Consider the following 15,787-nt stretch of genomic DNA (forward strand, 5'->3'; position numbering starts at 1 on the left):
AACAGGATCCCAATTTTGTCATATGTATAAATAGGGGTTGCAGGGGGAAACTAGAAGGAAATTCATCAAAATATTAAGAGTGATTATCAACTGAATTATAAGTTGATTTTCATTTTTTGATACATTTTAGTTTTTTCCCATGAGATGAAGAGTACTTGTTATGACAAGAATAAAATATATGTCTAGTTCTTTATAACGACAAATTTTTTTAATGATTACTGGGAGGAAGAAAAGTCAGTTTCTCATAAGCTCTCAAATGACTATAAGAAATAACCTTAAAAATGTATACACAAAATTGGCCATTAATAACTTTTCCTGAAAAATAATAATTTATATTAAAGTTCAAAGACAATATGCTATGATACCTCTCTGCCCTCATACCACCACCTTCCCCAGGATTCAGAGACCACAAACTACACTGTCATCAAGGTGAATTGAAAATGCGAACATTTTCAATTCTCCACATTTGAGGAAATACAAAAAAGAGAAAAAAGAACAGTCTGGGGGAAAAAGGTAAAATGCAAGTTATCATTTCTGCAAAGGCATCACAATGAATCTCTTCTTCCCTGGTCCTCTACATATAAACAAAGACGACATATATATTCTTCTCTCATGTCTGAGTTCAATTTCAAGTGATTGGAAAAAAAAAAGCTATTTTACAACTGATGTGGCAATTTAAAAAAAGCTCAATATAACAACTAGAAAAATATAAGCAACACATTATTAACAAAAACACATACTTCCAAATCATATCTAAGAAGGAACTTAAATAAGCAATATTTAACAATTGCAGAGTATATTTTAAAACAAAACATATAATATTTACCTAACTAAAAAAACTGACAAGGAATGCTATAAACTACAATACTAAAGTGAGATAAGATTACCTTTTACTGCTGATAATTTTTTATTACTATGATAAAACTATAAACCCCCAAAAGAACTTTCTCTTCATATAACATATAAGAGTAAACTACGGCACACATTGTTTTCTGACTTACATTAATAAAAGAAATCAATCGCCTGGTTCAAGACTTCAGAACTGCAAAGATAATATATAAATAGAATACCTTTAAACAAACTTGACACAGTCCTCCGCTAAAACAAACAAAAACCCTTCAAACAGCTAAGGTGTAAAGGCAGAAACTGTATTTCAGAAAACTGCTGTAATCAATCTGATGTCCTAAAACAGTCATACTTTATATAGCCAAAACACTAACATATGGTGTCTTAAAAAAGACAAGTTCTTCAACTGACTTACACGCCACCCCAAATATTAAATTCAATAACTGCTCTTCGTCATATTCCTGAGCAACCCTTCTCTTACAATTTAAAGGAGAAAAATTTCCATTTCCTATTCTGGTAAAAGGATTATTTCTCAACACATTTTAATCACTAAAAACTGTCTTGTGTGTACTAATATCTCCATCTGCTGGAACATAACTTCCTTACTATTAAAAGGTCTTAAGGACAAACACTTCGCAGTAGAGATTTTGCAACTACTTAGAAACAAAATTTTCATACTTAATTTCTACCTATAGATTTTCTCTACCTCATAGGACTTTAAAAGCTTAAAGAGCTATACTTAATTCTTTTACCAATATTATTCAGAAGAATTCACTAAATTAAAACCTTTTGCCTGCTATGTTCTTTTTCTACTCTTCTTGCTTAAGATACAAAGTGTTAGTCTAAACAGAACAACCTTCTCCTTATAAGTTTGCTATTTTTCTGAATCATATCTCCACAAAACACACACCCACTAACCCCTGATTTTAAAATGTATGTATATTTTCCTCTAATTTCTGCTGGACAAGGGGTAAAACCTAATAGGAACAGTCAATACAACTAAAGAACTTAGCTAATAAATGACATCAAAAGATCAAAAATAAGATTTGGTAAAAAAACACTTACTATAGATAGAATAAGGCCAAAAAAAAAAAAACGGAAGAAAACTGCAATCAATTAGAAGAATGAGAGGTCACTGGCTATATCTATAATTTGTAACATGTCTAAAATGTATACAAAAATGTTTAAACATATTCATTAGTTTTACTATTGATGGTAATACTATTGTTATTTTGAAAGTGTTTTCTTTATATTGTAGGATAAAGTAAATAAGTAATTCTGTCACTGTCAAAAACCATGTTAGTTTGATGTTAGCAGGAAAAAAGTGATTGTTAAATGTAATGTTAAAATTGAATTGAAAATACAAACATGAAATCATGAATTTCAGAACTGATACTCTCTAGTTCTGTCCACAGAAAATGGCCTGGAAGTAACCTTCCCATGACAGCGACAAATATGTTTAGTGCCTAGACTCACATCTCCAATACCATTCCCACTAAAAAGAACCTTGGAGAAATGGCTAATTCTAGCTGTGGGGCAGGGAAGGTACAAGGTGAGCTTGGGACATCAAACTATTCCAGAAAGCAAGGAAAATTTCAAAAGACACAGGAGGCAGTTAGATTATCAACAGCCAAAGTTGTGACAACTTGAACACCAAAAAGAATAATAATTGTAGTTCACTTAAATACAGTGAGCCTATGAAAATTCATGAGCCCATAATGATGATCATGAAAGAGAAAGACAGAAAAAATTCATTTGTCACCATTTGAGGCAGCTAGCAAACCAATACTTTTGAGAACCAATCAATAATTAATAAGAATAAGCATTTATCTGGCTTTTCCATTAGGAACTTATTTCAGAATAACAATATATCCCCTGCTGGTGAAAGAAAGCTTTACCTTTTAAAGAATACCTAACTTCACAGTAGAAGGATCAGTCTATTACCACCCTAACTCAGATATCAATCTTAGCTTCACTAATGGTGGAACCAGATACTACACCTCCAATGTGATGCAACATCAAGTACATAGCATCACCTATGATGTTATACTTGAACTTATTCAATCCTTAGACCTAACTTCCAAAGTACTAGATACACAGGGCATAGAGGAAACAAGCCCAATGACAAGGAAGTTACATCAGTGTCATAAAAAAAGTCATGGTTCTAGATTAAAGAGATAGTCATAACCAGATTCAAGCAGTGGTCCTGAGTCAGATTCTGGTTTGGACAAGCCAGTTATAAAGAATATTTTGGAGATAACTACAGAAATCTGAATATGGACTGGTTATCACATTAAGCATAGGATTAATCTATTTTGTTCAAGGTGATGTCACTATGTAGGAAAATGGTAGTTTTTAAAGAGATACATAAATATTTAGAGATGGAATGTCAAGATATCACTAATTTACTTAAAATAATTTACATAAAAATAAATACAACTAAATAAAAGTAAGTAAAATGGATGATAAGCTTAGTAAAGTTCTCAGGAAGTCTTCATTGTACTGGATAGCGCATACAGGTTTAACAACAGATAAGTAAGGTTGGGACAAAATTTTCTCCAAGTAAGTAATTCAAGAATTCCTAAAATTACCCAAACTGAGTTTTTTCCAACTCTCTTTCCTTCACATAGAAACAAAAGCTCAATTCTAAGTAACCAAAAACTGGGCTGACAGCTAAACAAATGAGCTCCACATGTTCTCAATACTTCAGGATGAGTGTAATAACTCGTGGATAAGGAAAAAATAATTTGTGTGTATGTTTATTTTTAGTTAAAACACATTTTTTAAAAACTCTAAAGAGTCTAAATCTAAACTACAGAAAGCTCAAAATATTTTTATTAAATATTATTTTGAGAAAATACAACTATTTAAAAAAATTTTTCCTAACCACTTTTCACAGTGTCCAATTTCTACTTCCTTAAACTCATATATTCCATACACTTGTTTACCCCCAAAGAGTACATTATGACACCCCAAAATAATCCAAGCCTTCAGTGATTCCTTACAAAACTCAGAATAAAATTTAAACTCTTCATCCTGCCATTCAAGGCCCATTACAATATAGCCGTAACCTTGTCTTCTGGCTCTACTCTTAATTCTCACTACTTCTCTACTTGCATTTGCCATGCCAACTAACAGTCTAGACAAACTTTCTGAACACCTTTCAATTTCCCATCACCACTGTTTTGATGATGCTGCACTTTCCATTCTCCTGGAGCACTTTCCACCCTCTCATTCACCTCATTAAACCCTACCAACTACTAATACCAACTCAGGTTCCACTTCCAAAAAAAACCTTACTAGCTACTTCAGCTCCAAGTGAGTTCTGAACTACTAGAATGCTAGCAGTGTGATTCTCCTGCACACAAAAACTAGCTAACATCCATATGGATAAATACATTACCTTTCTCCTTTTTTCTTTTCTTCTCTTTCTCCACAAGCCGCTTTGCTTATCTGATTGTCCTTCCTATCAAAAACAACCTAAAAATGTCAACAGAAATTAAATGCTACTTATAGTCTGAGAAGCTCTTTTGCATAATACTCTCCAGCCTCTGAGTATTTTGATTTGAGGTTGGCAGGGCAGTTGATAATTCTATTTACAGATGAAGAAGCTGAGATTCAGGGAGGTTAGATATTTTGTCCACGATCATCAAACTCATTAGCTAACTGCAAAGTCATGAATAGATACCAAGTCTACTAGTCAAAGGACTCTTACAACTTTGCAACATGGTCTCGTTAGCATATGGACAGAAACAAATTCATTTTCATCCTTATGCTGGCTCACGGATGTACACGTGCATACACACACATGCAGAGTGGCCACCTGCATACCAGCCATAACAATGGGCGCATCACTGCAACAATGGTGGCAGCAGCAAAAATAGCAAAAAATTAGTTACAGTTAATTTCAGAGTAATTTATATTTGGCTTTGATTTGAAATTTTTATTTTTTCTTAAAAAATTTATTCACCTGCCATGTAACAATTCTATCAGAGTGATACAATTAATGTAACATAGGAGGCAAAGAACTGTGGTTTATACTTAATTCTCTTGAATATAGGAAAGGAGTCGTCGATGCTCCAAATGCAGGCACATCAGGAATGGAATGTAGTGGCTACCTAATGCAGCTCCCATCTCCATTCAATCCATCATCTTCCACCTCCTGGCTGTCACTCTTCAGAGTCACCCACCTATGCTATTAACTACCTTGTGCTAATCTAAAACTGATGCAAATACATACCTGACTTGAATCACCTAGCAATATTAACCCTCTCTATTAAATCTTCCAACCAGAAATGGTAAGTTTCCTCTTCAGTTAATTATTAAAAATAGTAATCATAGTAATAACAACTGCAACACCACCACTAAATACACACTAGATTTATTTGGACCACGTTACTTAAAGAGCTAAGGCTCTATCCTCTGGTTTCTAAGAAGATTAACTGAATGAGGTGAAACCCTCTAAAAATGCCTTTACTTTCTCACTTTTAGCCTCTTAACTATCATAAAGATTTACTATTTGAAAAGGGAAAAAAACATATTCTAGCTCCAAGAATCTGACCAGCATTTGCTCAACTCCAAAATATCACTGAATTAGCAAAACCCCCATGTGCTTTTTTGGCCTGATGTTTACAACCTGAGGCCACAACAGCAGTTTTTTGGCACGTGGAACTATTCGGGTTTTGCTTCTCCAGTCTCACTTAGGGAGTGGCATGGTCACCAAACAGATCAGAAGGTAGAACTGAGGGTCCAGCTCCAGCCCCAATACTGCCTTGCCTTGTGATTTGGACCAGTCACACCTCTCTAGACCTCCGTCTCTGCACCTATGAAATAAAGACATCATCCCTCGACTCTCAGGTCCCTTGCAGCTCTGAAATTTCATGATCTTTTGATATTACTTTAATTTTCCTTATACTCAACCCTATCTAAGAAGAAATGTTTTGCATTTCTTCTAGTTTTTTTCACATATACATCTCTCCAAATACTCTCATAAAACAATTTTGAGACCCCATAAAATATTATGACACCACGAGTTAATGAGAAAAAGGTTCCAAATAAAAATTGCATAAAAGCTTGCTTTTTACCAGCACTTTCTTAGTTCCCTCAAATGTAATAAATATATATATATTATGTATTTCTTGTTAATTTTTCCTATATATTTTAAACTATTAGGTTAGCTTAAAAGCCAAGGGCTCCCTGGAAAATTTGCAACTGACTAGGTGATCATGCCCAGTCTTTACACTATCTCACCCTGTGCTAAAGCCAAAAGCAAGGTGTTTAATTAAGACCTGCTCCCTTTTCCCCTGTTGATATATAATCATTTCAATCCTGGGGCCAAGCAGATATTTCATTACTTCGAAAATCTTCCTTGTTCTGGAACTTTTCCATCCCCAGTACCCTCTCCCAAGGATTTCAAGGCCAGCTCACATACAGTGCATGTCTCCCATTATATACATGCATGCCTGCACCCACTCACATGCACACAACACACGCCCTTTCCTTACTACCGTGGCCATATAACATATGACCACTTTACAGATTTAAGTGCATTTTGATGTTTTTCTGACACTTCAATACCCTTGAAAAGTATCCAAATTGACAAATTCTGCTTTATCACAAATAACATGATAGAAATATTACAGTATGATTCATTTTACCAGCCTTGAAATTTACTTTAATAAAATATATAGGTTAGAATCAATATATGAAGCAACATTATGAACACAAACAAAATTTTGTTTATTTTGTTAGACTTGACAGTATTGCTGGATTTTCAAACTAGAGTTTCTGCTTCAGGAAATTGAGGAAATGGTGAAAACATTAAGTACAGTCATTTGCCCATTAATTACAAGAATTCTGGATAAATCACTTTTCTACAAGCTATACAATTGTTAAAAACTCATGACAGATTTATTTTAAAACATTGTTAAGACCAAAGCAGAAAAGTAGACTCCTTTTAAGAGGATTAAGTTTCAGTTAACTGAAATTTTCAATTTATCAGTCTTTAAGTAATGGCACTGTTTCAAATTAGCTTAAAGAAACACCTGTGTTTAAAAAATTGCTATTTGTGTCAAATTACTGTAACTGCCACATGTTTATACTCAGCTTTCTTCTAAACTAAAACCACTCCGATAGTCCTTATTTATCCTGAACACATCAAAGCAGCACTTAAAAACAAGGAGTCTTTCCTATTGTGCTTTGTACAAAGTATAAACTTACATATCGATTGAATGTTGACTTTTATAGGTAACTGACTAGGGAAAAGGTTTATCTATATAATTCAATAAATGCCAAAACTTTCAAGAGCTGAGATGAGCACTGATAGTTTTTCTTTGCTTATGCATTGATATATTTTGTATAAAGACTGTCTAGAAACTTAACTAAAGCAACTTTATCTTTCTAATTCTCATTTACACCCATGGTAGTAAAGTAAAATTAAGATTAAGCTCCTTGAGGGCAAGTATTGCAAATAATATTACTGTAAGATTTCTAAAACAATAAGATTTTCAAGAAAAAAACACATGTACTTTTTCTGATTGTCCAAAACGATCACTAATCATTATATAATTTGCTTAATCCCATATTTTAGAGAAACTAGAAATTAAAAAAAGGATATAAAGTGGCAACCTATTTATTAATTCAACAAATATCTGAGAGTGTACATGTGCCAGGATATGAGATGGGCACCTTCAAGAAACTAATTCTAACAGCGTGGACAGACCCAAAAAAAGATAATACTACTACAATGTTAAGTATGGTGATAACTACATAGAGAATAATACCTAACACAGACTCAGATGATATTTACAGTCAAATTTCATAACAGTCACACTAACAAAACAAACTGCACTCACTATGAAAAGTTTAATGCTATTTTTGCTTTCTTTTAAACGAAAATAAAGCTATAAAAATCTTACTTGAACACCAAACAATCTAATTATTTTGGGCCCCAAAACTAAAATCTCAATTTTTAAAAGGGGTATAAGCATTCCCTAAAAGTTCTCATTAAGGGAAAAATACATTATTGCACTTAAAATTCCAATTTAACTGTCTTAATGTAAAAAAAAAAAAAAAAAAAAGGAGGGTTCAGAGAAAATAATGAAGTCCTGTCAATCACGTAAATATAAAATTGGTACATAATTCCACTTATGACTTCTTGACATGGGCCCAAGCACCACCCCCATCCCTTGGCCCTAAAATAGATCCTTGGATATCTTCACACAATAGTTGACATACCAAAGCAGAAAGTTGCAATGGGCTCTTTTAAGCTATCAACAAATGAAACCCAACAATGGCATAGCATTTTCCATCTCCAACAGAAAAAGGCAAGTTTTACTTATAACTGCACCATCATAAAACAAACAAATTGTACTAACTACACTGAATTTCTCACGTAAATTAAAATGTAGTTCCAATCAGATTATAAAAAGTGCCCCTATGATCACACTGGCCTAATTCTCTTAATACCAAAAAAAGTCAAAAAACAAAACAAAAATCTTACATATCCAAGTATATTAGCCTCAAAAAAGGAGCATCTGAATCATGCCTCATAAAGGCAAGGTCAAAGCCCCCCCCCCGGGGGGGGGGCGGTATTACACTTCATGTCTTTGTCACAAGCATCTATTTCCCTTAAAAAGCAAACCAAAAACCATTTGTTCTTATGGAAAATGGATTCAGGACAGATTCAGGACAGTGACTAGAGAGGGGATAAGAACAGAAACATAATGGATACAAACCATTAAAAAAGTCAAATTAACTTGTTTTCACTTGATATTCTCAAAGCCATTTAAGAAATGTGCTCATAAGAACACACTAGCAAATGCTATTAACGAAGAAACCTATTTCTATTAACTCAATTACTTTAGGTCCTTGGGAGTACAGCTTTTACTACAAAACTTGTAAATTGGACAAAGTTAAGAAAAAGGAATCACCTTCTGCCTCATAGTATGTATGTGCATTTTGAATACATATTCTGCCTAAGAGGGACTTGAGCTTCAAAAGTACAGAATGCATATTGAATGAATGACCTATAACACAAACCATCATTTCCATTATTGCCTTATATAGCTGGTGACACCTCCTGGGTGAAGAGAAGAAAAGGATAATGAAGAGAACTGATTTTATATATTGGCTTCCTTCTCATTACTACTAATTCAAAGGGCTTCTATACAAAAGTAAAATCTTCACTCCTGAAGAACAGAAATTCAACTTAAGTAAAATCTGTTTGTCACAGATATTGATTACTGTTAATAATGCTTCTTCAGGGGAAAAAAAACAAAGTGTAATAAATAGCCAGAGCCCTCTCAATACCAACAAACAGCCATATAATTTTTAAACCAAAGCTCTTTTATAGACAAGCAAGATTTCTACAAAAAAAAAAAAAATTTAAGTGTAAGAGAACTGAGGGTACGATACATTCAATAATGCATGCATAATAAGTGGAAATAAACATTAACACAGCAAAATGTTAACTAGTAAAGCAAGTTTTAATTTAAAATATTTTTTGCCCACTTTTTTAAGGGAGAGGGAGCAGGGTAAGAAACTAAACTGAAGTCAAAAAGAAAATGTATTACCCAAAAACAAAAAAAGACCATGAAAAAATGAAAATGAATTTTTCAAATCAGTAAAGCAGAATCTAATCTAACATGTTTGCTCACTTTTTCTGAGCCACACACTAATTTTTAAGATATTCACAATAAAACAATTTAGGCTAGCCTTCCTCATAAATCATACTACACATTTGTTAATTTGTACATCAGCAGTTAACCTTCTCTCTGCCTAAAAATGAAAACTCAAACTCTGATTTTAAAATCCCTAGCTCTCCACTGTCCCCTATTTGGGATTTTTAAGTCCAACTGATTTTATTTTTCACCTTCTCATTTCTAAATTCCAATACCTCACATATAGAATTTGCATTCAAGTACTGCCGTAATTTAAGTTTCCTTTTCGTGACAAAGAAAGGTTTTTCAGAAAAAAAAACTTCTTGTAGTAACTACTTTCTCCCATGGATGGTCCAGGGTTCAGTTAAAAACTTCTTTCTAAAGAGAGAACAGTTGAAGACGTTAAGACCTCCGTTTTATCTGCAATTAACTCTACCTTCAACAAAAGATTCTTAAGTACGTACTAGAATTATCAACTGAAGTTACGTCCTTTATATGACTGGTCCAACCTAGAATGTATTTGTAACTTAAAGGAGCAACCATGTTGAAGACATTTGGAAGGAAAGTCTGACAACCCCTCCCCATCAAAAAAAAAAAAGAAACACAAAACCAAAAAGATTGCCCACAGTCCACAGACCAAATATAGGCTAAAGGTTAACTTGGCATGGAATTAAAATTAAAATGCTCAGTCTAAAGCATTTAAGTTTTAATCAACTAAGAAAATCTAGCACACGTTAAGTCCCAAATTTGTAACTAGCCAAATAAAAATTCTCAAACTGACAGGCAAATTTTTTAAAAGCTTACTTTTGAAAAATATTTTGAAATAGAATTGCTAAATACTTATTCAAAATCTCCAGTTATCAGAGAATAGACCTACTGTAACTAAGCACAGTATCTTCATTAAACTAATCACTGAAGTAAAAGTTACAGTTTATCTAAATTTAAAAAGAATTTTTCAACCAATCATATGAACAAAGGAAAACGTAATTCCTAACTACAAACAGAAGTCATGATTAACTTATTTTGGACAACGACAGGCTACAAAGGGGTAAAGCACAACTTGCCAAATTGCTGAATTAAATCATCCGGCACAAAAAAATGTGATGCACTTCAGAAACCAATATTTTTCTTTAGTTAAATTAAGTTTATAATAAGGCTAACAATTACAGGAAGCAGCTTATTCCACACTAAGGAATAGCAATAGCCCCTTTTCCTGCATGTTTGTACTGGTCTGATAAAAAAACAATCAAATTTCCTAGTCATTATGCTGTCCATTTTAAACATCCTAGCTACCATACAGAAGCAACCTTTACCACAGGGAGTTGAAAAGGCTACAACTCAAGACAGACTAAGACAAGAGATGGAATGAAGCATATTAAAAGGAAAAAAAATATTATTTAGAATGTTTCATCCTCAACTAGTGGTCTCCAACATTTAAAACTCAAGTGGTTACTATTTCAATCAGAGAGAAATGAACAAACTTTTGTTAGAGACAATGACATAATCGGAATTCTAGATTTAGAAAATTAAAAATTTTTGAAGCCAAAGGTTAGAAACTTTTTAACAGAGAACTCCAAATTATCATTTAGAGATTTTAGATAACATAAAAGCACAACTGAGAAGCCTTTTAGAATTAATCAGAAAAACTCAAATTATTTACTTTCTTAAATAGTATGCATAAGATGAAAATATTTCCAAACTTTTTTTATTATCGCCTATGCTGTTTGATTGAACTCGACATTTTAATTCAAACTTCTTCAACTTTAACCCTAAGTATTGTCAAGGCCTATTTTCATTTTAATGTCTATAAAGAATTCCTTGTAAACAACGGTACTTAAGAAAAAAGTGCTTAGAAATTTTTACTAGTACTACTAAAATTTTAACTTCACCAAAACATGCCAAGGGAAAATAATATCATATTTTTGAAACGTGGTAAAATTGTTCCAATAACTTTAAACAAAGTATTTTCAGCGTTTGTAAATACATATATGGACACAAAATGACAGATAAAATAATATACTATCATTTAAATTTCAACTAAATTTAATGTAGGTCAGATTATTGAGTATGTTACACATCTTGCTCCAAACATTTCTCATGTTTAAAAAAAAAATAACTGGCGCCCCTTAGCGCTCACATTTGGAAACACTCAATTTAAGAGTTCCAGCAGATTTTTTTTTTGACATTCCAGAAAGTTTTCTGCCTCCACAACCTTTCAAAAGCCAACACAAATAGGAAAAGTAGAACCCCTTAAAGAGACAGCTCAACTTTTCTCTGGAGCAATTCGAAATTAACACACTTGCTGTTTCAACAGTGTTGAAAAAGCCCATTGCAATATGGATCACTGCTGTATGTGTAACACATGTATGCAAAAACGACAACGCAGTTAATACCTAACTTTTGTACTTTTAAAGTTGTTTCTATGACTTTCTTGACAACAAAAGCTCCCGGGAGTCTTCTTTAACCATCTTTTATCTCGGAGACATTTCCGGTCTTTTGTTCCTTAGTGCCATTCCAACTCTCTAAGCTTCAGATTCCTTTTCCCCAGCTCTACTGTAAAAATCGGGAAATTCTCGTGAAAAGCCTAAAATCCGTTGTTCACCTCTATAAAAATACAGTTTCCAGTTTTCTTTAAACAGTCCTCCGCTGATGCTTCTAAACCGAAAAAAGAAACTCCTTGCTTCTCGATTTGCAAAACAGATTTTTTGGTTGGTCATCTTATTCCCTAGGCGTCCACAGAAAGGCACAGCTACCAAATATTAATGCTCCAAGTCGCCGCTGCACGAACTCGCAGAAAAATTCCAGAGTTAGCCAAAATTAATCTTCTTGTCACTCTTCGCTCCCCACCGACAAAGCTTTTGGGCAAACTTCTGCTCGTTTTTCTTTTCGCCCTTTCAGACCTCTTGATTTCCTGTCCTGCAAACTCAGGCAGCGGCGTGCCGGGGAGCAGGCTCTCCGCCGGAGTTCTCTCCAACTCGGGATTACGTCTACATTCATCCTCGCGGTATTTCGCGCTCGCCCCCACCCCCACCCCAAAAGTGAAGTTCAACTCCCCAACACTTCTCGCTTCCCCAAACAAAAGGACCGAAAGTGCTTTCCGCTGTCATTTGGGGCTCCATCAGCGTTACTTTCGGGCGCCCGCGGCATTCCTTTACATTCACGAGGCCCGCGCTACTCCCCTCGAGTGTTTACACGCCACACAAACTCCAACAAACCACAGCCCCGCGGGAGCTCCGCTCGGGGACCCGCCGGCGTCCTCCGGGAGGCCCCAGGAGCGGCTCGGGCCGGTGTCCTTCAGGCGCCCGCGGGCCGGCGAGGCCGGGCTCCTCCCCGGGAGGCCCGCGGAGCTCGGGGCCGTCGGGAGCCCACTGCCGCGGCCGGGCGCCGGGGGCGCGGGACGGGGCTTGCGGCCGCCCCCACACACCCGCGGGGCGCGCGGTCCCGATCCGAGGGCCCCCCCGCGCCGCCGAGCCCGACCGGCCCGCGAGCCCGGCCTCGGCGCCGCCTCCGTGCACCCCCGCCCGGGCCTCCCGCTCGCGGGCGCACGGCCCCGCCAGCCGCGACCTCCCTGCCCTCCCCGCCGGCCGGCGGGCGTCGGGTCCCGGGGAGAGCGGCCGCCGCCAGGGCGCGGGCCGCCAGGGGCCGGCGCGGCGACTCACCTTCGTCCAGCAGCCGCTCGAGGTGGTTGAAGATCCCGCAGAAGTTGGGCAGGCTGCTCATGAGCTTCTTGTCGTTCATCAGCTGCATCAGGTAATCCGGGGTGGGCTTCGGCTTCTCCTTCGTTTCCATTTCCCCGACCATATTCCAGGCTCCGCAGCTCACTCCGCCCGCCGCCGCCGCCGCCGCCGGAGAGGAGGGAGGGAGGGGCGGGGAGCCCCGGCCGCCGGCCGCTCGGAACTCGGCGTCCCGCTCCGCTCCGCTCCCGCGCCGGGCGCCGGGGCGGCCGGACCGCGCGCTCGCCGCGCTCTCCCCGCCCCCGCAGGCACTTTCGGCCCGCGGCCCGACGCGCTCCCGGCCCGCCGCCGCCGCCGCCGCTCCTGGCCGCCGGCTCGGCGCGTCCCTCACGAGGCCGGCGGGCGGGAGGCGGGTCTCCGCGGGCCGAGTGCGGGCGCGGGCCGCTCGGCGCCGGACGAGGAGGAGCCGGGCCGCCGCCGCCGCCGCTCGCTCGGCTGGTCGCGCCCGCTCAGCCGCCGCCTCTGCCGCGGGCTCGGGGTCTCTCTGGGCTGGTCCCCGCCGCGGCCGCCTCTGCCGCTGCCGCCGCGCTCTGACTCCGCTCCTCCTCTTCCTCCTCCTCCTCGCCGCCTCCTCCTCCTCCTCACTCACTTGGCGGCGGAGTTCGCCTCAGTTCAGGCGGCGCTGCCAGCGGCGGCGGCGGCGGCGGCGCGGGGGGAGGGGCGGCGCGGGGAGGGCCGGGGGCGGGCGCCGGGCGGGGCCGCGCAGGGCGGCCGTTAGCGGGGCCCGGCCGGCGCGCTCCTCCTCCCGCCGCCGCCCCCCGCGGCCCCGGGTCCGGGCGCCGCAGCCGCCGCTGCCGCGCCGTCTCCCTCCGGCGGGGTGGGCGGCCTGAGGGGCCGGTGGCGGGCGGCGTGACGGAGGCGGCGCTCGGCGAGCCGGGCCTGGGCGCCGGGCCGGGGTCGCCGCCCCGGGCGGGCGAGAGCGGAGGGAGGGGTCGGTGCGGGGCCGCCGGCTGGGGGAGGGTCGCGGGCGGCCGTGCTTTGGACTGGGGCGGGGGCTGGGGCCGCCTCGCGTTGCTCGCCAGCAGGCGGCTCGTCTGGCGGGCGCGGTCGGGCGGCGCGTTAGGTGAGAGGGATTTCCAGCGGGACGCGCCAGGGCCGCGCTCGCCGCCCCCCGGCCCCCTCCTCGCCTCCCGTTACTATAGTTTTTGAAAACCCTCTGATCCGCCACCCCCCAAAAGAGGATTTTTTTTTAACGTCCTGTTGCTTCACGGGGGACTTTCGGGGTGGGCGTCACGTGGCCCGACACGTAGCCGTAAGGTTCGAGAGCGCGTGCGCGCGTCGAGGCCGGCATCCACGCCCCTTCCGAGGGTCGCCCCGCCCCCGCCCAGCCCTGCCAGCGAGGGGGAGGGGCGGGGTCTGCCGCGCGCCTGCGTGGGGAGGGGGCGGGGTCGGGGAGGGGGCGTGCCCAGGGGATGCGGAGGGGGAGGGGGAGGGGGTGGCTGGGCCACGGGACCCGGAGCGGCGGGTCTGGGAAGCAGCCGGGTCTTCGCTGCCTGGCTCCGGGTCCGCCTCCAGAGGACGCGTTGGCGGTGGGCTTTGACTACCGCTGCGAAGCTGATGGGAACGCACTAACACCCCGTGTTCTCGCGGTCCCCTCTGGCTTCGGGAGCCACGCGGCGGGAAGGAGCCTGAGAAGCAGCGGGCCCCGCGTAGGCGCCCCTCGTCGCCCCGACGGCGTCGCTCTGCCGGTGCAGGACCTGTGCGAGCAGCGGGCGCGCCTCTGGGGACAGGCTGTGCTTTGTCGCGGCGTTCCGTTATTCCGGGAGCCAGCGACAGCCAGGACTGAGCGTCGCGGTGTACGGAATAACGAGGGGACGCGATGCTGTTGGCGATCTTGCGCTTCGTGGTGACATGGGTGTTCAGTAATAAAATGCAGCCACAATAAACAAGTGAAATAAAGAGCATGTACTGTACCTAGTTCGGAAAACGAAAGTCAACATTCGTATTTACAAACTTGCAAAAATAATCATACAGCGGGCAAGAGATTTTCCAAGCAGCATGATGGGGGGATTTCAAATATTTAGGTTTGTTTGGGGAAGAATTTTCTGAACTGCAACAATGTAGTTCTCTGCTTTATAGAACGTTGTCAGTCACTAAATCTGTATCTGCATTTTATTGCAAGCTCTTTATGACGTGTTCAATTAACATGGACAAAATTATTCAAAATCGGCCTGACGATTGTGCGAGTTACACTGGCTGAAGTATCTGTCGTGTCTACTGTGTTTTAACTGTGAAGAACTTAACTGGGATTTTTGGTAAAATTTTGCTTCGCACCAATTCTGAGGAACACTTTTGAGTTGTATTGAAACTACGGGTTTCAAACAAATACTCTTTGAGTGGCAAGTAGCTTCTGGCCTGTTCTTTTGAAGAACGTAGAATGAGTTTGTTTTTAAAAGTAAGCTACTTTGATGGAGGAAATGGAGTTGCCTTAGGTAGACAAAGTTAAAAACATGTAACTCGCAAATATTCTAAGTTCTCCATCATCCACAGCTGTTAATAGGGCCACGGAATATTCACCTTCTTAATTATCTATTTAGAGGATGAATT

General features: G+C 40.7%; 1 protein-coding gene across 4 annotated transcripts in view; it reads right to left on the reverse strand.

The window, feature by feature from the left end:
* The window catches only part of QKI (QKI, KH domain containing RNA binding), a 142,135-nt gene extending 128,332 nt beyond the window's left edge, over positions 1–13,803 (reverse strand). For 2 of the 4 annotated variants that reach the window (XM_058534022.1, XM_058534021.1), the window contains exon 1: positions 13,166–13,381. In XM_058534022.1, the coding sequence (XP_058390005.1) occupies positions 13,166–13,307 (142 nt within the window). In that variant the 5' untranslated portion in view covers positions 13,308–13,381. Of the gene's footprint in view, positions 1–13,165 lie in introns of all 4 variants that reach the window. The other 2 variants (XM_058534023.1, XM_058534024.1) reach the window with 2 other exon arrangements.
* Positions 13,804–15,787: the final 1,984 nt, after the last annotated feature.

Source organism: Diceros bicornis, chromosome 39 (genome assembly GCF_020826845.1).
Source record: "Diceros bicornis minor isolate mBicDic1 chromosome 39, mDicBic1.mat.cur, whole genome shotgun sequence".
Lineage (NCBI taxonomy): Eukaryota > Metazoa > Chordata > Mammalia > Perissodactyla > Rhinocerotidae > Diceros > Diceros bicornis.